The sequence below is a fragment of the Amphiura filiformis genome, chromosome 1 (assembly GCF_039555335.1).
Source record: "Amphiura filiformis chromosome 1, Afil_fr2py, whole genome shotgun sequence".
NCBI lineage: Eukaryota > Metazoa > Echinodermata > Ophiuroidea > Amphilepidida > Amphiuridae > Amphiura > Amphiura filiformis.
The window spans coordinates 41,626,737-41,653,418 of NC_092628.1; the positions used below are offsets into that span (position 1 = coordinate 41,626,737).

A 26,682-nucleotide genomic window follows, 5' to 3' on the forward strand; every position below is an offset into this window, starting at 1 on the left:
TATATGTGACATGATCTGCTCCATGGGGGCCAAAGGAGGCATTTTTGAAAATTGAGTTACTATAATTATTACCGTTTACAAACAATAGGCTATCATATACTGAAAACACCAATGGTCTAGCATACTTATTTCTAAAGTTCTGAAGCTTTAATTGTGATGTGTATTTTGTTATGTATTTTATTGTTTTTTACTCCATATTTTTGCCTTTTTTTCAATTTCAAATTTGCCGCCTTTGGCCCCCATGGACCAGATCATGTCACATATGTTAATATCAAAAATTGACACTTAACAACACTTGTTGATGGAACACGTAAACTTGCTGTTGAAACATAGATGGCATCTCCCTGCACAGAAGAGTAGATTATACAAAACATACACAAAATTGACCATTGACAGGAGCTGATCGTTCTCTGACATCTCAATCATAAATCAGCTGCCCTTCTATTTCAAAATTACATAGGTATGGGTAGAGGCAATACAATGTGTTTTGATCAATTGACCATTCACTGTGAATGACTGAAATAAGATATACACAAACCACAACATGCTGCTCTGCAGTCACTGTGTTGGGAACAAAAATGATGTTAAAATTCATCATGCACATTTCTGGCATAGTTGTACAACTTGCTTCCCACAAAGACAAAGTAGTTTTCCAGAATTTCTCTAAGTGACAGTTTGTTATCTTCATTAATATCTGCAGCTCCCATTAGATGCCTTGCTTCACTTTCTGCATGCTGTATGTTCTTTGGGTCCATGTATTTCTGCAAGAGAATAAAACAACAGTTTTCTTTGTCAGTATGCCAATACAGAGTAAGGACACTTACAGCAGAGACCTTGACTGATATGCAATTTTGCTTTTAATATTAACCATCAAGTGCTCCTTTCATCTCAACAAGCTGTATGTCCCAAGAAGGGGAATACTGCAATTACCAAAAAGTATTTTATGAAAAGGGTGAAAAAAAAGCATTTTACAATCAGGCATGACAATGGCTTTTTTGAAAACTGCATGAAAAAGTGGTGAAATCGGCCTTAAAAGGCCCAAAACAGGCTGAAAATAAATAAAAATGCCTAAACCTGGACAACAAAACTGCCTGAATTCAGGCAAAAGCCTGAAAATTCTCATACCTGTACAATAGACCAACTTCTAAACATTATACAAACTTTGGGGGAGGTTAAAAATCATTGCTGTAACTCACTTTGCTTCAATTCCCCTCACCTACTGAAGGTGACATCAATGTGTACTTCAGAGTCTTGTTTTGTCAAGTGAGTCACCTTAGCCAGCACATAATTTACATGAGGAATCACCACTTTGATTTATGAGCACAAATGTGGATCATCTGTGGTCAAATGTAGGTCACATTGGTCATATTAGAGAGGTTGCGATTTCCAAACGTAGACATCGGACGTGACGTTGATCTATTCAAAACCACTCTCCTGTATCGGCGAGGTCACGTGTTTAGCTATTTTTGAAGATATTCCACGCATGAAATCGACGTAGATACATCGTTGAAAATGCACAAAATTTGTCCATTTCACAATATTTTAAAGACAGTCAAGGATAATGAACATACGAAGGAAAGTCTAATTATTATTATGATCCTTTTTGTTTGTAACAAATCATTATAATAAAGGTACAGCGATGTGTTAAAAATGGACTAATTTTAAACGCAATATTCATACGCATAGAGATTGTCTATTGAAATGTGTGTGATACTTTGCGTATAAAAAATTACCTTGCGATTTGACATTTTGGACTCAACGTAGCATTAACACGTACGTTCCACCATGGTTCCACGTGGAAATAGGCTGATTTTACCTCGAGTCTAGGTAAAGGAAACGTAGAGAACGAGTGTTTCTCTATGAATGTTATAGTCAAAATATCATGTGTTTTTTGTACAGCTGAGGGGTGGTGCAATAACTTTGTGTATCCCCGAGGTGGTGAAGTATTATAGGGGTGGGGGGGGGGGTCAAAGATTGGTTGGCAGGTCAAAGGGGGCAAGCATTTTTTTTTTTTTTTTATTGTTGGGAGGGGGGAGGACAAGGAAAGTTTGGCTCAGATATTTTAGGAACATTAGGAACACGTTCAAATATGCACAATTCCTGATCGGTTATTTATTTATTTATTTATTTATTTATTTATTTATTTACACACAAATTCAAAGTATAGACCTCTGGCAAGGCAACGGTTCACTCGCACCTATAAGATTAGTATTTTTGAAAAGAGCTGTATTGTATTCAATCTATGTTTGCAGACATACCCGGTACACAGGTGATTAGTGCAATCTGCTTGTGTTGGCATGGTTGGGCGATCTATTCAAACATTGTATTCATCTATTGCGATTATTACGTCACTTCTTAACTTATAGAGGCCCTGCATTCTTTTATTGATTGGCTCCAAACAAAGGGTTTGAACCGTGTCCTTCACCGTAGTTATGGCGGAGTACAGTTCAACAAAGGCATGATTGCAATCTACCACGACATTTCGGCTCACACACATAAGAAATGCACTACGATAAAATAGGTTGATGAAAACAGTGCAACAGAGCATTAATGCCCAAAATTGAAAAGCTGTATAATTTATAAACAATATACACTACACATAAAAAATACTACTACAAGGGATTTTCAACATATAAGAATCCAAACAATCAAGTACCAACATGCACAGTTTTGTCCTTATATAACTTTTGGGTTTATAACAAAATGTTTTCAAGCCTCTATCGTGATTGGCAGCTGCATAAGACATCTCTTTGACAGCTGATAGTGCCCATCTATTCACGAAGTGGCTATTAACTGATGAGTACTGTCATTATGCTAATATGAAATCATTGTTTATCAACAAAGGCGAGGGCCTCGTCTGTCGATATGCTCAAACAAACCGCTACACTGTTCAATGGCTTTCTTGTACTATATGAAATATGGTGGGCGATTTGAAATGCACGTGCCCTGAGCAAACTACGATGCGTGACGCACACTGCAGGGCAAAGAACAATGGAAATTGTCATAATTCACGCAGATACTGCCGGGCAATGACGTCACATGTCAAGTGGTCTATACCCGATCAATGTTGGAGTTGCCTATAGCCTATAATTTAAAATTCAATATGGCTACCGAACTGTCATGTGGTCCAGTGGATTAGTGCGCTGGACTTCTGTATTCTGTATGTAGCAGCGGCGTGGGTTCGAGGCCCACCTGTGCCGAACTGAAATTCCATTTTTTTTAAAATTTAATATTATATATGAGTGTGATCGGAAATTAGGTAACATTTGGCCAAAAATTAAAATTGTTATAAATTTGTGCATATTGTGCATAATAATTATCTCAAAACATCATATTTTACTAATCCAAAAGAAAAAGTAAAATTTTGCCGTACGTTCTGCGTAAACGGGTTCCGTAAAGTTAGGTCAACAAAATTACACTGTGAGGGACGGACATCACAGTACAAATTTAAAAATAAAGCTTTAAATAACAAGAAGAGTTCCTGTAGCGTATTTTGTTTTGCAAATTAACAGCAATACAATTTACTATAATAATACAATTTAGATAAATAAAAAATGTGTCCCTGTTAAGGAAGGAGGGTCGTTGAAGTTGATGTTATCAAATTTTGTCCGTCCCTCACAAAATTAATCATAAAAAGTTTTTTTCGTAAAAGTTCTTGAATAAATTACAATGACACATACCCCATCTATTGACATTGATGCCCAGGTATCCTGATATAAAGTTACAAAAATTAGAAACATTTCATTCCAGAGTTACGCAAGCTTAATTACACAAAGTGTGAGGGACGGACATGCTTTTTTTACCAAATTGAAAGAAAACCAGCATGTCCGTCCCTCACACCCAACTTGTCCGTCCCTCACAATCACTTGCTGTGGTAATTTACACACACTAAAAATTATCAAAGCAACATTATATTAGTTAAAATAATACTGTAAGAGGCCAAAGGACAGATTTTGAGGCAATTGGAAAAAATTCCGCTAATTTCAAAATGGCGTCACATTTTGTCCGTCCCTCACACAGAAAATGTCCGTCCCTAACGTTAAGTTTATGTTCCGTTTAAAGAACCACTCAAAGTAAATTTCAGCTGTTTCTTGTATTGATATGATGGAGACAACATTCAAATTACATATTATATGTTACAAGTGTAATTCAGACCATAAAAAAAAATAAAAAAAAGAAAGATGTAACTATTGCCATGGTTTATCAAATCTATTGATTTCCGTCCCTCACAAGCCAAAATGCGACATTACGACAAAAGTACATGTAACACCTTTAATTCATTTGGCATAGATATTCACCTTATTAAGAGTCAAATATCCATTCAAGTTTAATTGAATGAAAATACTCCTTAACCTCTCAGTGCATCTATTTATCTATGGATTTCCGTCCCTCACGTGAGGGACGGATTCCGATCACACTCACAGGGAAATGAGACTGGGTGAATTTATGTATGACGTAGAGAGGATTAAGATCCCTTTATTGATCCCTGACCCCACCGACTACCCCGGGCTGATTTCATGCAAAACAAATCACCAGATGACTGACTATAGGACATAGCGCCACAACACGAAGCGTTGGTAAAGTATGTGGCCTCACTGCAATACATAGCTACGTAAAAACGTGCGTGTTAACGCACGTAAAAACGTCGTCCCACGCTCTACGTTTGGAAAATCGCAATCTCTCTATTTTCAAAAATGCACTTCAACTTTGATACATTAGTATACATTGTACAACATAATTCCATCAAAGTGCCCAGGAAAAAATGGTGAGATTGTTGTTCTTTAATCTTTCCATGACCTCTTAACAATTAAGAACTTTAAATGTTCCCGACTTGATATGTCAAAATAATATCCAATCATTGATTAGTTTCGGACTACATGATGTTGATTTTGGTATTAAATGTTCATTAATTAATGCAGACAACAGTGTAATAATTATTTACGAACATCTTGATTTTGACATTCCCTCAATATCTCATTACTCGCTCTAGGTCACATTTTCTTGAGATCTCTCTCTTTAGGGAGACAAATAACATAAACAATTTATGAACTATAATTGAAGACCGAATTAAAAAGACTAGTTCACATCTTACGTCCGGGCAATTTTTTTTAATTTGGTTTTCAATTAAATGATATGTAACATGATCAAGGGGAATGAGTCACATGTCGACCCTGGTCGAAAATGAGTTTTACACATGTTTCTAAAGAAGATATTTATAGCTTTCAGAAACTGAAAACCCCATGTTGATATGACTTTTCTTTGCGAAGTTACATCAAATTATCAATCGCTGAAAACAATAGAAAACAAAAGAATTTGAACACTTTCTTTGCCAATATCTAAAAATCAATATTAGCGACATCCGACTCATTTCCCTTGATCGTGTCACATATTACTCCCTTGGTTTCTATATTAATTCTACATGTATGATCTCACCTCCAATTCTTCCAATGATGCTATGCCATCTTTATTCAGATCTATGTTGGTCATGAATTCTTGTTTGCGTTCTCTAATCCACTCATCATTCTTGCCGAGGTCCTCTATGTTACCTGCATCTTCTTCTGGCAGAGAAACAAACTCGGCTAAGCTTAGTGCCTTGTCGCCATCACGGTCTAGAAATGTAAGTAAGGAAAAAGTTCAATAATATAACACTTGTCATAAACAATTAAAGAGGCATGGTCTGATTTTTCATTTTCTCTTTTCTATCTTAGAATCCCTACCATTAAGGGAACAAACCAAAAGATCGATTAGGGGGACGGGGTAAAAAAACTTGATTACATTTATACAAAAACATTGGTCTGAAGAGTGTGTCATTATTATTATTATGCTAACATTTTCAACATTTCATTATTACGTTTCTGGCAGGAAGGGAGGGGATCGGCTGAGAAACGAAACTAGTTACGTTTACAGGACGTCATCGATCTTTTGGTTTGTTCCCTAAAACAATTTGTTTCCAAATTTTGAGCTACATTGCTGCTGCTAATTTTGATATGAGAAGCAGAGATGTGTATAACAATGCCTCATGGGATATTATATACGCATCTAGTGTGGTAGCCACAAATCACTACCGTATTTCCTTGATATAGTCCCCCCCCTCAAATAAACGCCCACACCACTATTTTCAACCAAGATGTTTAAAAAATGCTGATATTTCCATGCTATCGTGTGTAGTAAGTTGCACACATGGCGTTGATAATCGGTGAAAATCTGGTCGGAAACCGGGAAGTGAACTAGAAGTCAGTGTATCTAGTTCGTCATTTCAGCGTGAGTTTTAAGCTTACCTAATAATTTTTAACAGGAATTATTGTTCTAAAAATGACCTAGAGCTAATAAACGCCCCCGCTTGGAAAATGCAACGGTCCCGGGGGTGTTTATCCAAGGAAATACGGTATGTTTTTGTTCACACCATTTAAACAAAACATATCTCGAGTGTTAATTTTCAATGGGGTAATGAGAACAATATGAGCTTTCCTATGATACCAAAATCTCAGTTTTGATGAAGAAAAATGGGAGATGAGGCTGTCGATCGGGTCACAGACATTTAAAGAATTTATCATCATTCTTTCCATCTAAACTAATTGTTAAGCAAATTTTGCATACAGTTTGCAGTAATTTGAAATGAATGTTTCCCAGAACTCTTAAACTTTTGACAAATTCCTTGAAACAAATAGCAATCTAAACTTTAATAGCGACAAAAGTTACTGATAAAATTCTTTTGTATATAGACCCTGATCAGTCTGCACCTCCTTCACACTACTTGGAAAACCTGGAGTCAGTTCGCACAACTTCATTGTAAATAATGTGTATACTACATGCATGAAATTGAGTGTTATTTGTACTGTTCATATTGTATACAATGAACCTATTACTATGTATACTTCCACAATATGGTACAACAGGTGCAGAAAATTACCACCTACATGCACAAAGCAATGTAAATGTGGCTTATTTATACATACAGTATGAAATAGGAAATTAACTAGAATTCACTGTCATAGTGAATACATCATACCTTAGTTCCTGGTTCACGCTTGATTTGCACACCTACATGTATTAGCAACCCATTGACTTTGTGTTGTGATCATTTTGATCATAGTTCCAAACACAGATAGCCTGAACCAGTTGACTTATTAGCAATGATTGATTTTGACATCACACTTTGACGGTGAATACATGTATCAACCCTAACATAGACTAGTCTAAACACTACCTCAACATCTGCACATTTTCTCACCTAAATCATGTAGTATTTCTTCCACAAGCATAGTCAGCATAGTTTTACAATGTTCTGGGTGAAGGAATGCCAAGAATTGCCTTGATTTAATGCATCATCTCCATCGTCATCCGCTCTCCCCCATCGATCACGGTACAAGATGTAATCATCTATTCAATGGGTAGACAAAGCAAATTAAGCAATTAATTAAGAACTTTGTTTTTGTTTTTTGGCTAAGATGTTAACTTTAATGTCTTATTCATAAAAAGAAACAATTAGATTGATACTATTAATAACAATTTAAACTGAAACCTACCAATCAAAAGATCACTGATGGGTACATAATGCAATTGGTAGGTCTGATCTTGCTTATGACTCAGGACAGGGAAAATGTGTGATGCGCAAAAAATGCAGAAAATTGCGCATTTTGGGTACAATTGCGCATTTTAGGTCCAAAAACCGTAAGTTTTCACAAAAATCAAAGAATCCATAATGATCTGCAACACAATCCATGTTAAAAAAAGTAAAGAAAATGGGCTGTCACAAAAATTTGCAACAAAATATTGAAGAAAAATATTAAAAAATTTTAATATCAAAAACTGGCCTGTGCATTTTGCTCTATATGCTTAGTACTTATGACCTTCGAGTTGATTGTACAAGTGTATGCACGGTTGAGCTGCTTCACCAGTTATAATCATTATTATGTTTTGATGGATCCAAGTTGTGATAATATTGGATCCAAATCATAATAATGATAAAATTGATGCTTTACGCCATATTTATTGGTCTCGCTATGAGTTTAAAAATATTGGACTCGACTAAGTCTCGTCCCAATATTTTAAAACTCATAGCTCGACTAATAAATATGGGCTCAACCGATCCAATTTTATATCAAAATGGGATTTATTGATATCCTATTCACAGCGTGAGAAGGACCCTCCACTTGGATGCTCCCTTTGGGTGATCATTTGTATGCGCTTACTGAAGGACTTTCATGATATACTGACAACATGTGTAATGTAACTGGCAGTCAGTTTTGATGAATTCAAATATCACAAATTGTTGCCAATGAATCAATTTGAAATCATAATATTTAGTGCATGGCATAAAAATGCAATTACAGAAAACCGCATTACATTGTACCACAGAATCCGCATTTGCTATAATTTACCTTCATCATGGCCACTTAACATCAGCTGGTTTTGATCGAGTTGCTGCTGTTTCTTCTCATCATAACCTCGTAGTAACAGGAATTGCTTCTTGTATTCATCCCAAAACAACACACCTGTGACAGGAAAAATATAATACTAGTATTAATTTTGCCACCTTACATAAGTCATATTTACTAGTTTGGAAAAAAATGGGAAAAAAACCCATTTTGCTCTGCCTTATAGTCATTTCTTGACAGGCATTTTTTTTTATTTGGCTACATGGAGTGTGTGGATTTGTCATATTTGCTGGACCATGAAATGGACCAGCCTAAATTAGTGTGCATGTATGTTACTAGCTTACTTACTAGCTTACTAACTGAGTAATCTTTTGGTCTGAAATGGATAAATCTCGAAATGCCACTAAGGTATGACCACCCAAATGGTGTCAAATGAAAGAGAAAAAATAAAGAATATATTACAGAAACACAGGGGGTTCTACTCCTAATAGTTTTAAAGTTGTGGTCCATTTTGATCTTCAAACAAAATCATCAGAAGTCGCCCAATGGGGCTTAATTCTTACCACGGGTTTGGCAACTTTATAGATAACCTGTTTTAACTCTCACTATAAACCATGCCATGTGTATCCAATTTCCCATGCAGTACAGTATAAATCTTACACAACTGTGGCACAATCAGCCACTGCTAGTTATACTGCAGGTGTCTCTCACAATGAAGAGCCAATTTTATCCAAAAATCCCAAATTGGTCAATTACTACATTGTCCTTTTAAGAAAAACAGAGAAAACTATTTGCCAAAGTCACTTTTTGTCATTTTCTTACTTTTATTCTTTTGACTTTGCAACCCAGAGCGAGCGTATGAATTAAGCTACTACATATGCTACCACTACTTCCTTAGTATAGGCACCGGAGTTTCGCGCGATTTAAAACGGCAAAATGCGCGGCGGTTTTTTATAAAGCGCGAAATGCGCGAAAATTCAAGTCAAAAGCGCAAAAATGCGTTTTCCACCACTTTTTGTATCCATTGATGAAGTCACACGCAATTCGAAGTAAATCAAGTATGCCGAATTCTGCACCTATTTCACACGTGCTAGTCCGATGGTTTTCTCTCCATGAAGTTGATACATTATGTGAACAATGCAAATTTTATGTGAAAAGCTACTACTGTACTGTACAATAAACATTTTAATGCATAACTGTACTTTTTACGCCCAAATGTTGTTTTTGTCATGAACTGATTCGTATATCTCGCGTGCGCTCTGTGACTTATATCCTACCCTTCTTCGCTCAATCAATTATGCATATGGCTCTGGTTTTTTTAACATGTATCAAAAGTGTGAACTAAGAGGGTAAAAATGAAATTGACAGAAGACACTTAAAATATGTCATTTCTCAAAGCAGATGACTTGAATTTTATGAAAATACAAAACTTGAGCTTAATTCTGTTCATTTGGTCTGTAAACTTTGTAGACCCTTTAGCTAAATGAGAAATTATAAAAAAAAAGCAACTTGTTGCCAAAGCTAGATATTGCTTACTGTAATGCCCATTAGTTACCAAGTTAGTTGTGATAGGAAAATAATGAGTCAAAGTTACTATTGACCAAATATGGCCATTCTGCGATCACATTTAGGCAACTTTTCAGGCATATGAAAAAGAAAAATGGGCAAAATAGCAGGTTTGGTGGTCAAAAATATGCTCTAAACGTAATTAATTTCATCCACATATATTGCTAATCCATATGTGAACAAGGTAATGATAACCAAGTACTGACATATCAAAATAAGTTTGATAATGCCTTTATAGTAAAAATGTAACTCTAGATACTCGTGGGTTTCGGATGTTACGTTATTATGTTAACATGCATTATTTGCAGGTATCTGGCCCTATTTCTAAGCAAATACTAGTTCAAAAATGTAAGTGATAATCACTGTCAGATGATTAAACCTATCACTTGCAAATCTAATCATCATTTTAAATGATATTTTCATCTTACTGAAGAAATTTTTAAATTTAAATGTATATACATGTACTGATATGGCATTTATTCATATACATTGTTACCCACATCCTTATTGTAAATGTGCACTGGAATCATAATAAATCAAATTAATTAGCTCCCTGAAGCATTAAGTTGATAATACAAAGGGCTACGCCTGTCTTACAAGCATAATCAGGCCTTCTTTTACGTCTTCCCAACTTCAGAGTGTTTCGGATGTTACATTAGGTTAACATGCAATTGCAATCTAATTGAACTTATTGAGGGAAACATTTGTGACATTTCATTATTTTAGCATAAATATCAATCACTTTGAATCAGAAAACCTGTTGAAATTATTCAAATGATTCAAAATATGTATAATATAATGTGTATAATGAAAGGTGGTGATTCGGATGTTACATGCTGTTAACATTTTTACAAAGATTGATGGTTGGAAGATGAATTAACGAACATGAGATCATTGCATATACAACAGGTATGTTGCCATGATGGACACTCACAAATTTTTTAATGCAAGGCACACTCATTTATCATTTGCACACATATAAAATATGCAAAAACTGATCGTATTAAAACAGCTCATAAGTCTGTGTTAACAAATAATTCCCATGAAACTTGTTCTGTTGTAAGAGTATTTTTCTTAGTGGTTAATTTGTTTCCATTGATAATTTATTGTTTTATCAGACATAATGAAGCTGTATGAAGCATAATAAGTATTTCTCCTGCTTCATTTCTGGTATATGTGCATAGTGATTCCAATAGGCCTAACACATGTACATGTACATATGGGCAATTCCAAGCAAAAGTGGACATGACTCAAAAAAATGAAATTGCCAATATATATTTCTTTTAACTTTTATATTATTCCAAACAGATGTAAGGTTCAAGTTATAAACTTTTTTCGCATTTTTCTAACATTTTTTTTTTTTTTTTAACGTTTCTTTGGAGAGTGTATTTTAAGTGAAAAACTCCTGTTCAACTTAGATATTTTCCAAGTGGGCCTATTTTATTAAACATGGGCACTTTTCTTTTAAATTTGATACATTTTATATCTCTGAAATATGGTCTTCAAGAAACATCCAACACATTTTAAATAATCCCCAATAATTTTTTTTCTTTCATTATGCGTTTCATTGCACTAAATATGGCGTGAGCACGAAGTTACCGAAAGATGCATTTTTTTATGTATTTTCAAAATGTTGGCAATGTAATTGATGCCACTTATTATTTTCCTTCTACTAGTAGTGCCTTGAGTAAAAATAAGAAATTAATATACAAAACACTATCCATCACATAATAATGACCCATTAAAAACTGTAGCACGAGTTACCAGTAGCACGAGTTACCGATGTAGCACGAGTTACCATAGCCCACTTCCCCCTGTACCAGCAAAGGTAATGCAAAATCTACCACTTGGCAGCAATAGAGGATCTCCCAACTACATGAATATGCATTTATATGTGACCATGGTATTGGTAACTATTTTTTTTCTTTCATTAAGCTTTCATAGCACTAAATATGGCGAAAGCACGAAGTTACCGAAAGATGCATTTTTTATATATTTTCAAAATGTTGGCAATTTAATTGATGCCACTTATTATTTTCCTTCTACTAGTAGTGCCTTGAGTAAAAATAAGAAATTAATATACAAAACACTATCCATCACATAATAATGACCCATTTAAAACTGTAGCACGAGTTACCAGTAGCACGAGTTACCGATGTAGTACGAGTTACCATAGCCCACTTCCCCCTGTACCAGCAAAGGTAATGCAAAATCTACCACTTGGCAGCAATAGAGGATCTCCCAACTACATGAATATGCATTTATATGTGACCATGATATTGGTAACAGCTTTCTAGCAGCAGTGTAGCCAGTGTGGGGGGGGGGGGGGGGAGGGGGCAGCCTGCCCCATGACAAACTAGAATTATGCAGTTCGTAATTAAGGTGCCCATACACACACACACACAAAAGTGTGTAAATAACAAAGGTTTGTAAATAAAAATAATATGCAATATGCAAATAAGCTCATTAATATTCATAAATATGCAAATAACATGACACAAAATTATACAGCACATCAGGCCACCATATCCAACCAAACCAAGTTTGAAGTTGATTGGTTATTGTGTTTATAATGCTGCAAAGTGGATTAATGAAAATGTAGGCAAAATTTGTAAATAAGCTCATTAATATTCATAAATATGCAAATAACATAACACAAAACTACACAGCACATCAAGCCACCATTATTCTATCACCATACCGGTACCAAGTTTGTAGTTATTGTGTTGGAGCTGTACAGTGGATTAATGAATTTGCTTCCGCCCGGACAGCCAAACAAAGAAAGAAACAAACAAACAACCAACCAGGCAACCACACATGTGTGGGGGCCAAAAATGAAAGTGAAAAGTGACCTCCTGTCGCAGGAAAATTAAAGTAAAAATATGGAAGGCAAAGATAGAGATAAGATTCAAGGAGCCAGTTTCCACCCCGATCATGTGCCAAAATAGTGTAAATTTATTTATACCAAATTTTTGCACACCCCAATAAAGTCCTTTTTTTTTTTAAAAGCTCAAAGACTTTACATTGTACAGTCTCTCTAAAAAAACATGCTATTTAGCATATATCCCACTATCAATACCTGGTCAAAATGATGCAACCAAATTTTTAGCCCTCCCCCCTAGGATCTAGCCAAAGAACCAATCAATTAATATGGGCCTCATGGAAGAACAGCTCCCTTAAAACATCCACTGAATGAGTAACCGAGGCAAAAGAAGAAATAAAACAAACAAACAAAATAGATACTGGAAATCCTGAGATTAACAGCCACAGTGACATTGTTGATATTGAGATTTGTATAGTTCTGAGATTTGCATTGGAAATTGGTTTGTTGTTGAGTGTAATGAGGCTCATATTCCAGCTTAGTGAAGTGATTGAAATCGGGCAAACTAGAGTATTTGCTCCAAGCAGGAAATGGTCTCAACCAAAAGATGACCAAACATTCTATAACTCAGAAAGCAATTTTTATTTAAAAAACTTACAGAGCAAATAACCATGAACATTACAAGTTTTGTGAGGGAATTTAGAGTCAAATAACATGGAAGTAAAAGTTTTATCAATTGTTGACTGTTCAATTTAACTGTTTAAATTTAAGCCCTAGAATAAAATATCCAAACAGGATCAAGCAAGGCGTATGTAAGGCTGGGATGTTTGCATGTAATGTGTGTGGTACATTGTATGCTGGTACATACACTGAATAGTGTTATTTGTACATAGATGGGTTATTTGGGGGGTTATTTGTACATAGATTGAGTTATTTGATCATTACACCAGTTGTTGAGGAATTGTTATCAAAAAAAATTGACATTTAGATGAACAATACCATTTTATATATGGCGGACAAACTGTAGCACGAGTTACCGTGTAGCACGAAGTTACCATGTTTTTTGCCAGTCAATGTAAAACTATGAGGGCCACAACTTTTTAAGGTATACCAAAACAAACCTTATTATAGCAATTACTTATCATATAATCAATAAGGCTTTAGTGTTTTTTGTTTTAGCACACCATCAAAATAAAAATGAGTGATTTTTAAGCATGTCCTCTGCTCGTAGCACGAGTTACCGATTTTTACAGCTGTCCCATACATACAAAAGTTGATATCCTGAATTAGCAATACTATGAGGATCTAGCCTTGAATGTTGGGTATTAAAATACAAAAAATACAGATTCCAATCAAATCTATTTAAAAGCTGGAGCACAAAGTATGTAAAAGGACGCCATAAAGTGTAGCACGAGTTACCGTGGAATTGCCCATATATATTTTATGTTAAAATGATCACTTTTTTATGAAAATGCAGCTTTTTTTAAATTTTGAAATAAACGATTATGATAAAATTGCTACTTATTATTTTCAATAAGTTTTAGATATCATCTAATGCTAAAATATTATAAAGTTTTTTGAAATTACAACTTCATTTTGGACTTGTTAACAAAAAATGGGTAACATCCGAAGCACATTTTAAATCAAAGTATTTTGCTAAGTGTATGGAGAAATATTCAGTGTAAGTTGCTTTTCAAATTTAAAATACATTTCTTAGGATATGTGAATATGTCAGTAATGAAATTAATTTGAAAGGAGTGAACCAAATCAATTATGTTGCTTTTTATCTTATGTGTTGTGCATAGAGACAATAGATATTGTAGAGCTAACAACTTGTAATTTTTTCAACTAGCAAGGTTTACAAAGGTGAAATGGAGTCAGCAATATTAGGAAAATGAGAATATATACCATATTTACTAGAAATTCACATTCATTTAAGTGTATTCTAAAATCTTCTTACAATGCTCTGTTATTGGCCTCACTTTCTGTTAACATTTTGCCTTGTAACATCCGAAACAAACTTGACATGTTAACAATTTGCACACTCAAAGAACAAACCTGGGTATGGTAAAAAATATTTCTACTATAGCCTTCCCATGATTTCCAATCCATTTGACCCTTTTATTTCCCCTCTAATTAAATTTCTTCAATAAAATGTCACTCTTTCTATCTCGGATGTTACATTTGATTCGGATGTTACCATTGTTAACGGAAATGTTGTGTGGCCAACATTTTACATAAAGTCAAGAGGAAGTGAAATCATTTTTCATTTAGATACTTGTTGTCATGTCTACTTCAACTTAATAATGAAAATTCAAAGCTAGTATTGTTCTTCACATAATTATAAGACAATATGTATTCTTTCGGATGTTACAAAACTGTTAACGGAAAATGAGACCCATTAAGTAATGCTTCACCATAATTTGAAAACATTCAACCGATACAAAATTGGCACTTGCAATTATTTATATTGCCCTGAGGCATACATTAAAAGTATTTGTGTATGTTTTACTTGATAAAACAATAACTTAGATCATGTTGAAAATAGAGCAAGATTGTTAACGGAAAATGTAACGTCCAAACATAATTTTCAAGTGCTCAAAATTTTTTCATGTTAGAAATTATTTATGTAAATCTTGGATTTCTTGGATCTTGTACTAACATGTGTTCATAAAATATTGAACAGAATACTCAGAGCTGATCTGGTTTTATTTTGTAAACAAAACAAATTAGTCACTTTTGTTAGGTTGACAAATTTCCGTGAACAAGTGGACATTTGGTCTTGTCTCAAGTAAAGAAAGAAAACTGGGACAAATTTTGTTCAGCTATGGGAGATTAGCCTAGGTCTACACTACATAAAAATATAAAAAGTTATCTGGAAATAGGTCATGTGTTTCTGCTGGGGTCTCCTAAAGTGTCATTTAGCCTTTTGATACATGTTAAAAAAACCAGAGCCATATGATTAATGACGTCACTCATACATACGATCGATGTAAAGAATTAACTACCACACATGGTAACACGTCATGGAAAAAAATCGGACATTTGCATATCACGGAAGGGCTTCCGGGGTACATACATCGAATGTATGGAGCCGGTATATAAACCATCTCCATACAAACAAGGTAATATAAAAGTTCTCCAGAGAGTCAGTAAAAAATGTGTAAACGTAAATACAGTCAGATTGTCATCACTTTTTCTACATCTTACCGCATTCCTTCCCACACAAATGTTGATTTAAGAGGGTCACACGAGTGTTGGAAAGCCACCTGCACTATGGATGTAAAATTTTACGGAGTCTAAATGAGTTAAAAAACGATGAAAATCTCACCATCTCTCAACAAACACCTTCGTAAATTGTTTATTTATGTCAGCATGTTGACTTCCCATCATGCATCATATTGACCTTGGGCTATTCATAACTTCGTGGCGCTTCGTGGCTATTTGTCACAAACTACAATATCATTACACGCAGTAGCGCTATGTCTCATTTATATTCAGTTGCAATATTTTAAACACGACAGGTTGTTTCTATATGAAATAATATAATTTTGTCTACAATACATGTTTATTTTTATTCCTTTTAGTGGCTGCACATAAATATGATAATGTAGATCTAGTTATCTTAGTCGTATTGATATTATGGGTTCTTACGCTCATTTGTGGGTTAGCCTCTTTCGCGTCGTTTAATTCGTTTATATTGGCTACCCGGACTTGGCTAGCGGGATTTCTGAACTGTTAATAACGACATGCGACTCATGAATAAAAGTTCACAGGTCATTGTAGTTCGGCGTAAAAATCATGTGCGAATAATGTAAACATGGCTTCTTGGGCTAGTCAATCTGTGTTTGTCGGGAATTCTTTTCATTTTTTCGCCTGCTTACTTAACGATACTTACTACCAAATGATTAAGACTGCTCCCTAATATGTTGTGACAACATTAAAGCAAAACGAATGAGTGTAAGTCTTGTCGGAGGTTAGATATTAGTGAGGGAAGCATATCAAAACAACCAATTCAAAACGCGTATTCATGTATTTTTAATGTACATGCGTGTGTGAGTAAGGATTGTGAAAAGCCGTAACTCACACATACGATGGGTGTACTTCCGGGGAGGATATTGTGCTGGTCTGGACTCACGTAAACAGGCGCTGGGCCTGCATCAAATGGAATATTGGTGAATTTACATTGAAAAGTAGTGTGTTTGGCAAAATTCTCAAAATTCACGATGGACCACCAAAATCGCGATGGACCCCCAAAATCGTGATTTTTTGAGCTTTTTGCGCGAAACTCCGGTGCCTACCTTAGTATTATTTGTATGGCCCAAAAAAAAGAAGATTGTTTGCTTGTCCTCCACAACTTTTTCAGAATTGGGTTGGTCAGTCTGGATTTTTTTTTTCAAGATTTTTTTTAAAGGTCATAGCCAAAACATGACTGTATGCCTTTATATTAATTAGCTTAATAAATAGCTCAAATAGTTGTGAATCACAACTATTTGCTTGTGAATTGGGATATTTCTCTACTGTATACCACTTCATTCATGTTTTTAAAACAGTTTATAGAAGTGTATAGAAACTGTAAAAAAACTTTTCATGATGTCAAAAATGTTGAAAGAAAAATAAATTCTGGAATTCTAAAATTAGGGTTGGTATTCATTTGTACAGTAAAACAAAAAAACCCCTTTTTTCCAGATTTTTCAGATTAGGATCGGTCAGTGGAGGACAAACAAACAATCTTTTTTTTTTTGCCCAATGGGGATGTTAATTTTACTAAATAATGCTACATCATCTTACCATCACTATTTGTATCCACTAATGGGAACATTCGTTTACTAGATGCTGCTGCTTCTTGGAAATGTTCTTCTGTTTTGTGGTGAATCCATTTGACAAGTTCCTCATGTGACAGGTATTCGTCTTTGTTAATGTCAGCTCTGTAATAAACAAACGATAACCAAACACATGTGAATCAACTCAAGATTTTGGTCTGAAAGTTAGAAAAGGGGCCTTGATTTTGATATTGATATTTTATTGGCAAATAATGACCTTCAAGCTGAATTGCAAGCAATAATCATAACCAACAATAATAAAACATTTTAAACCTAATATTTGAACTTTACTAGAGTAACTTCTTTTAAGTCTCACTGCAAGTAAAAACGAATCAAGGGCATCCCCTTGTTCACCCCCCCCCCCCCAACACACACCAATTACCAAGCAACCAATAATGACCAGAAACTTACGAAGATTTGTTTCATTTATTGTAAGTCTTGATTCAAGCCCGTATCCGCCCAAAGCCACATGCTGTATGCTACTGCCATGGTTAATGTGGCGTGCGGTGCTATGCTGTGCGTAGTTTTAATATTGAGTTTTTAAAGCAACAGCTGACAACAATGACAGAGTATCTAGCGATGGACATCATCAAATTCCTTGACCAAGCATGGTTCATAAACTGACAGTAGCAACGACCGTGTGTGCTTGCTTTGCTTGCACTATTTGTTGGCCTTATTTGAGGCTGGGGCCAGGGGCTGATGATATCAGTTGGCCATAGTATTAGAGACCGTCTTGAACAAGATCAAATACTATTTAAAAGTCATAATGGGTGAAATTTTTTTTTATATACAGTACATACGTGTTAAAAATTTCTATGAGCCTCTTGCGTCCTTCCTTCTCTGGTATGGAATCAAAATCTTCATGATCTGGCCCCAAGAACAGCTCTTGTCTAAAATCTTTGTTCAGTTCCCCGTTTCTGTCCATCTTCACTGCATCCATGTGTTTACCAGGCACCAAATCAGGGTTAATCCCATTTTGGTTATTTTCTTGGCCTGGTGCCACTCGTAGTTTTTCTTTTGTTGCATTATTTGGGATGACAGCTCTGCAATGAACTGGTCTTATGAAAGCTGATAGTGCCAGGAGTATAACAAAGCTGCAGCATATGCTAACATGCAGTATTTGTGCAAAAGTTCTATTCCTGATGGTATGTTTAGAAGGCATCTTGGTTTCTTTCAACTCAATTCCTCTTCAGATTTTCACTTTATACATGTACAGATGATGTTATATTTGTTTCATCTCTTCCCCTTGACTTGACTGTGTGGTAAGAAACAAAAATACACAAAATATACGTGTTACAACTTCTGTGGTCACAGATATTCAAAAGTGTTGTAAAGGTCCCTATAGGTAAACACAAAAAACACACACAAAAAATAAACCGTCTTGCTGTCAAAACCACACAAGTGTCATTGCCTCGATATCTTCATGGCAGAAATCCCCATGATGGTAGGTCGAATCCACTAGTTCTTCAACAGCCACGCATGGCCATTTTGTTCCAACCTGTTTAATATAATAGTTTGAGACTATATGGGCCGCTTTCTTCCCCACTCACGCATGCGCCTCAGCCCTCAGGCTTGAAGGATTCATTTTTTATGTAAAATCTGAATTTCTGCCTGTTTTGGATTTCAATATGCAGGCTGGGTTTTCAATACGCAGACTGAAGCTTACACATAAAGCCAGGCCTTACAAAAGGTATAATAGAAACCAAAAATAACACGAGATATTCATGATTTTGTACCCAGGTCCAGATAGACATTCAAAGTATGAATATCAATAGCATATGACACCACCATACGCTGACTGACGCCGTGCATAACTCAGTTAGCCCAATTCAGACACACTGATAACACAACGCAGAGCAAATGTACATGTTTCTCTTTTTCCAATTATCTCAAGTGGCGGTCATTTCAAATCATCTCATTGAAACTCATTTATAAGCTCTTGTGGGTATTGTATACATGTATGCAACTGTGTGGTCTAATACTTACCGAGGCGGTCAATTCTATAAACACAGTGAGACAGTGCAAGCATTGAAATTCAATTCGTCAACAGCAAGAATTGGGAGACATCCCTATACGGTAGCTGAATTTATACTACATTGTACATCACTGTGTGATAGCAATTGTTTTTCAGCCAATGAGATACAAATGTAGGACTTATTTTGTTGCATTGGGAAAAGCGTGCTGGGCTACCTTATTGGTCAAATACTAATCACTTGTCGCTCAGCGATGGACTCAAAAAATGCCACGGTAACAAGGCAAGTTGCCACAAAGATGAACAGTTTCAATTTAGGAACTCTTTCTCCTTCAGGAATGAACATTGATTTCCCCGCTTTCCATTGTTAGGCCCTTTGCATTTTTTACTTGCGCCTTTTTTTGTGCTTCCCCGCTCGCTCTTTCATCTCTCCCACACGCGTTTACCAATGTTCATTCCTTGCTAGGCCTGGCATTTTCGGGTAATTTTGTACCCGGGTACCCGCCGCAATTTTCGGGCGGGTAACCGGGTACCCGAAATTGCAAAAAAAAAAAAAAAAAAATTATTTTTTTTTTTTTTATTTTTTCTGTAGTGTCTCTGGACCTAGACCTAAATGCCAGGATCATTCATGGTTGACCTAAAAAAAAAAAAAAAAAAAAAATTTCAAGATATTTTGTTATTTTTTATATGAAAATTGATAATTTGTATTCATGTCATAGTCTATTAATGATTTCAAAATGTATTGAATTTGAATGCATTTTGAAATCATTAATAGACTATGACATGAATACAAATTATCAATTTTCATATTAAAAATAACAAAATATCTTGAATTTTTTTTTTTTTTTTTTTTTTTTTTTTTAGGTCAACCATGAATGATCCTAGCATTTAGGTCTAGGTCCAGGGACACTACAAAACCGAAAAAATAAAAACTTTAAAAAAATTTTTTTTTTTTTTTTTTTTTTTTTTGAATTTCGGGTACCTGGGAGGGTATTTCCTACCTGGTAATGTAATCTCGGGCGGGTACCCGTTTACCCGACCGAAAATGCCAGCCTTATTCCTTGCAGATGTTTTGTTTTTGTTTTCACAAGTATTTTATTATGGCTATGAAAAAGGCCTATGGCCGCAAGCTCGCCAAACTCAGTACCGCATATTTTACGGTAGTTTCACACTTTAAACCTTTATTACATTTGCTAGTCCGCCAAAATTGGCCTAAACACAATTACATATTTTACAAAATTTAAAGAAAAGATAGGTCAAGGAAACCTACATAAATTAACATGTTCATATGTGTTGTCTATACTTCACTTGACCCTGGAAATTAATTCTTGTGATGAGAGAATCGCATATATATGGAATTTTATGGGGATTTTGATAGCAGTTCCACATAGAATAACCCGACGGTAAAAAGTATAATGAGACTACCGAATTGTTTGTAATAAACGCTCCCCCTCTAATAAATGCCCCCCCCTCCAATTTTTCTGTGAAAAATTGACAAAAATGCAAACATTTCCATGCACTCTATCATGTGAGTAAGCTTTAACTGGGATCAATCAGTCAGTCTTGTCAGGGACGATTGCTAAATAGCATGGACAAGACCTATATGACTCACACTTCCATCCATTCCATTGCCTAATTTAATAATATGGTAGAATTTCACCAGGTTCTTGCTTGATGATGCACAAGTACGGGTGTAATTTTGCTGCATTTACCACAAAAATGATATTTTCCATGGGCGTCACCATAAATTATGGCATAAATACTATATTAGTACAGCCGTAAATCCCTCCTTTCTACAGGAGCACCACCAGGAATTTTAACCCAATTTCTAAGTTTTTTCTAAATAAACGCTCCCCTTTTGGAAAATGTGCATGTCCCCGGGGTGTTTATTACAAACAATACGGTATGCTATTTTCTTTTTTAATTGATTTGATGCATTAAATGTTGGCTGAATGTTCAAACAAAAGTCACTCGTTGACAAGATGTAACTTTGACTACGGAAAGATAATTAATAATTAAGTCACCTCGACTCGTCCCTTTTTCAAAATCTTTAACAGGAAACTAATAATCAAGTGCGAAGGGCCTAATCAGCAGTTTTTCTTAGTTGTAGGGGCCTAGATCCCGGGCCTAGAGAGTGTAGTAAATAATGAAAATTTGAGGATTACCTCACCCAGTGATTACAAAAATTGCAAATTTCTTTTTATTTTAATAAAAACAAATCTTTTCTCAATCTGTTGCAAAATGTCTGTATAATGATCTAAGCATTAATACCCGTTGTGAGATGGTCTTTCATCAACAATATAGGTAAATGAGAGTTTTGACAATTTAATGAAATTTTCCAAAATAATAAATAATGAAATCATGACCTCATAGTTCACTGAAAAAAATGTAACGAGAAACTATTAATAATTTCATTTCATTAGCCTATGTACATGTATGTACATTCACATACACACATAGCCGTCGCCCCTCGGTGCGAAGAAATTGTTGCTCTAAAAATTACTGCAAATTACACATAATCATTAATATTTTTGCTACAAAATAAAACACAGGTGAGCAATGTATGAATATATGGAGAGGTCAAACAGGTTGTTAATTTTAAAATTATTGTCAATATTAATATTTTGCAACATTTATAATGAAAACAATTCATGAATTAAAATTGAACACAACCTATGGCACCTGCTACAACTTGAGAACAAGTCCTCAAACGTTCGAAATTTGTAGTCAAGTAATGTAGGTATCCCAGGCAAACCTTAGTTAACACATTTGCTAGTCAGCAAAATTCGCCGAGACCGGGGCCCAAACACAATGCATATTTACATAGAAATTTGAATTTTTTTCGAGAATAGGTCGGTGAAGGAAACCTACATAAATGTTTTCTATACCCGGTACTTCACTTGACCCAAATATATGATTTTTTATGGTGATAATCAAGTCGCACATGGAATTTTAGAGGGATTTTGATAGCAGTTCCCATGTTCCATTAAAAACAGCTGCTATCGCCATGAGACTAAGATCTAGAAACACCCCTAAATGCCGGTTGGGGGAATTTTGCTAGCAGAATCTTTTTGATGAAAGTCAATCTTTGACAAGATGTAACTTTGTTACGGAAAGTGCTATGACAAAAATGTTTTCAGTTTTGGCTTTCTTTACTCAAGGGCTTTAATTTGATATGTAAAATGATGCAGTTTGATTAGTGCCGTACTATTACGCTATGTTTTAGATTTGAGAAGGATGTCGGTATTTACATCCGCTGTTTTACACGTTATTTTCACCCTTTTATGACCGCTCTAAAATTCCTTTGTGAACCTATAGGTGATAACCACTTACTTCTCACTCTATTGCAATACTTCAGGTTTCTCGATGTGCACTGAAAAAAGTGAAATTTCTTGGCCCTTTCTTACGAGTCAGTTGGAGAGTTCCATACCCACGTTGTCCTGTCAAAATTGATCATGGTTGACCCGGTATGACCTGTGTCATCTTGCAAAGGATATGGTTCATTCCATTATTTCTTGAGGGAAATTCTAGGAAATTCCACCCAAGCCACCAGGCGGTGATGGAAGCGATATCGCTAATTTTGAGGTCGCCATTGATTAACACATATTCATGAAATCTTCATAAACAATTCTAAATTTGTTATGTGGTGTCAAAGCAAAATTATCTTACTCTAAAACCGCCGAGGTACGCGACCGCAGTACCACACTGCAAGTATGTTAATTTTCCATTTGTAATTGGCCATGCGTTTTGAATTGGGCCGGTAATGCGTTACATGTTTTCGCAAGATGAAAATTGCATGTTTTTCGTTTAGATATGAATATCTTTCACAAATTATACCCAACATATATAAAAGTATACATTTTCTGGCTGCAAATGAACCAAGGAATCCAAAAATGCGCTTTAAAATGACACAGAGTGTAACACTAAGGAGTTATGAAACTGAAAATACCAAATATTTTAGGGAAAAAATGTAAAATTTGACAAATTAAAAAAAAAAGTTAGCTTCACCCCACATATTTAAAAGTTCCATATTTGAATTCCTCTCAGTCAGAGCTTTAAATACATATATAACATCATAGGGTTCAATAAAAATAAAATAATTTTACGCCAGCTTCTTTCAAGGCATATTTTCCCATTGACTTCAATGTGTAACCCGAACGGAAAATAAAATATGCAAAATTGCTTCTCAAAGCAAATTAAATTACCTGGAATATGATTGTATGGTGTTATAGTATGCAGTTTAAAGTGAATTGTAAAAATGTGAAAAAAGAAACGGACCTCTTGCATCATATGACCCCCGGGGGTCACTTTTATTAAATTTGCTCCTCCTGATCCTCCTCCTCCTGATCCTCCTCCACCCCGCACATTATGCTAATTATATGCAAATTATTCAAATGTTAATAACTTTTACAACTTTTTAAGGTTTACTGTATTGGTCTCATCACAAGCTTTAATTTGACACCAAATATAACTACATAGGCTACATATTAACTGAGAAAATTAAAAGATGATCCCTAAAATGCAGCACAAGCATGTAACATCTCCACCTATTTACTGGCCCAACTCAAAACGCATGGCCAATTGCTAACCGTGTATTTTGAACGGGGCTGTCAGCCATGTATATTCGCCAGCCTCGTACGTCACGTGTTGCGCTTCCTATGCCGCCTGATGAAATGGTCAGCACGTCCATCAATGTGATAGAAAACACCCCTATTTGAGAAATGGATGATCAATATGCATTACGTATGAGGTCAACTCAATCAATTAACCTTTAAGGTCAGCCATTTTGCATTTAAAATAAACAGGCAAGACACGCACGAGATTGTGCTCAAGACGTGACTACAAATTGGGTTTTTTTAACGAATGCAGAACGGCTTTTTACGTCGATTGCACACCCAAACCTTGTACTGTATACAAGCAACAATTTGGAGAGCTCATATATGCAGGTGAGACAAATTAAACTCAAAAGTGACATCAATAACACCATGCACAAACGCAGTAGGAACACTTCAGTCGATTTTATAGTATGTATAATCGACTGAATATTCGGTCTACAGTTTGATGGCAAATTTGAATTCACCTAGCATACCTACACAATGACATGTACATACATGTACAACTGGCGCAGTGTACACAAAAAATTGTCACAGTATGCCAGGCTCAGCCTCTCAGACTGAGTCAGAGGCTGTGTTCATTCAATCGGTCTCCGGATCATAGTTTAGCTTGGCTAGCCCGGAACATCATGAACCTACTACACTCGGTTTCAGAGAAGAACAGCAGTCCCTCAGATTGACGCAAGCGCTCTGTTAATGAGCGACATATGCAGAACTTTGTTTGCCGCCAAGTCTGGCGCGACGCCGACAAACGACAACGCTTTTGACGCCGTAATCAGCCAATCAGATTATCAAGTACATGCATCACCAGACTGTTCAATGGCCATGCGTTTTGAATTGGGCCGGTAATGCGTTACATGTTTTCGCAAGATGAAAATTGCATGTTTTTCGTTTAGATATGAATATCTTTCACAAATTATACCCAACATATATAAAAGTATACATTTTCTGGCTGCAAATGAACCAAGGAATCCAAAAATGCGCTTTTAAAATGACACAGAGTGTAACACTAAGGAGTTATGAAACTGAAAATACCAAATATTTTAGGGAAAAAATGTAAAATTTGACAAATTAAAAAAAAAAGTTAGCTTCACCCCACATATTTAAAAGTTCCATATTTGAATTCCTCTCAGTCAGAGCTTTAAATACAAACATCATAGGGTTCAATAAAAATAAAATAATTTTGCGCCAGCTTCTTTCAAGGCATATTTTCCCATTGACTTCAATGTGTAACCCGAACGGAAAATAAAATATGCAAAATTGCTTCTCAAAGCAAATTAAATTACCTGGAATATGATTGTATGGTGTTATAGTATGCAGTTTAAAAAAAAAAAAAAAAATGTGAAAAAAGAAACGGACCTCTTGCATCATATGACCCCCGGGGGTCACTTTTATTAAATTTGCTCCTCCTGATCCTCCTCCTCCTGATCCTCCTCCACCCCGCACATTATGCTAATTATGCAAATTATTCAAATGTTAATAACTTTTTACAACTTTTTTGTTTACTGTATTGGTCTCATCACAAGCTTTAATTTGACACCAAATATAACTACATAGGCTACATATTAACTGAGAAAATTAAAAAGATGATCCCTAAAATGCCGCGCGCATGTAACATCTCCACCTATTTACTGGCCCAACTCAAAACGCATGGCCCAATGTGTTCATGCTGTTGTTATGATTGTCAGACAATTCATTGAATGAATTCAATCAGCCAATCAGAAGTTCAGAACCCCACTTACGTGTTTACATGTACGCTGTGCACGCTCGCTCTCAAAAAATGTAAATAAGTGCCGTTCTTCTTTGACAGAAAGTTCATGAGTTGTTCCTTCGTGCCTGCGTGCGGAGCCCGGGGTGCGGAGCTGAGAATTCAGTGGCAATCGTAATCGGAGATGCGAGTCCCGAAAGCATGAAAGTGGGAGTGCATTTAGACCACAACCCAGCACACCTAATTCCTCAAATCTTAATTGCAAAAATACCTATCTCTGCCTTGTTTATCATGCTAATATTACCTGACAAAATTGAAGCTCATCTCAGCTCAAACACGCATTAATTAAGCCCACTTTTACGTAACGTACGTAATCTGTCTGCCCTGTTCAGTGTCAGTGCGTCTCTGCAGGTCTCTGTGGGTTCACTGGGTTGCAGAATTTTTGTCGCTAGAACTGTGATATACCATCGCGTAGTGCAGCTTATGAATATTAATGAAGTGATGTCATGGACAGTGTCCGCGTTCAGGGCCTGCGTGACGTGAAAGTATTATTTTTCTAGTGTTCAGAAATACTTTGGTGGGGGGGGCTGGTAAAGGGAGGGGGGCCAAAAAGTTTTGGACCTTAAAGAGGGGGATCAAAAGTTTTAGGTGGTAGGGGGGACAAAAAGTTTTCCTCTTCAAAACCCAAAATTTTCGCTCGCATTGAGACCCTCTATCACTTTTAACATGAGCAAGTTTGGGTTTTCAGTGCTTTTGTTTGAAAAAATGATGGCACTTAGTGTACACATATCTATTAATTAA

General features: G+C 35.6%; 1 protein-coding gene across 1 annotated transcript; it reads right to left on the minus strand.

Moving 5' to 3' along the window:
* On the minus strand, positions 1 to 26,022 carry LOC140147215 (45 kDa calcium-binding protein-like). The gene is given in 8 exon segments (XM_072168998.1): positions 1 to 761; positions 5,434 to 5,609; positions 7,232 to 7,315; positions 7,318 to 7,380; positions 8,382 to 8,495; positions 17,557 to 17,693; positions 18,389 to 18,843; positions 25,916 to 26,022. Coding segments are annotated over 7 exon segments (1,113 nt in total). The 5' UTR covers positions 18,751 to 18,843; positions 25,916 to 26,022; the 3' UTR covers positions 1 to 584.
* Positions 26,023 to 26,682: the final 660 nt, after the last annotated feature.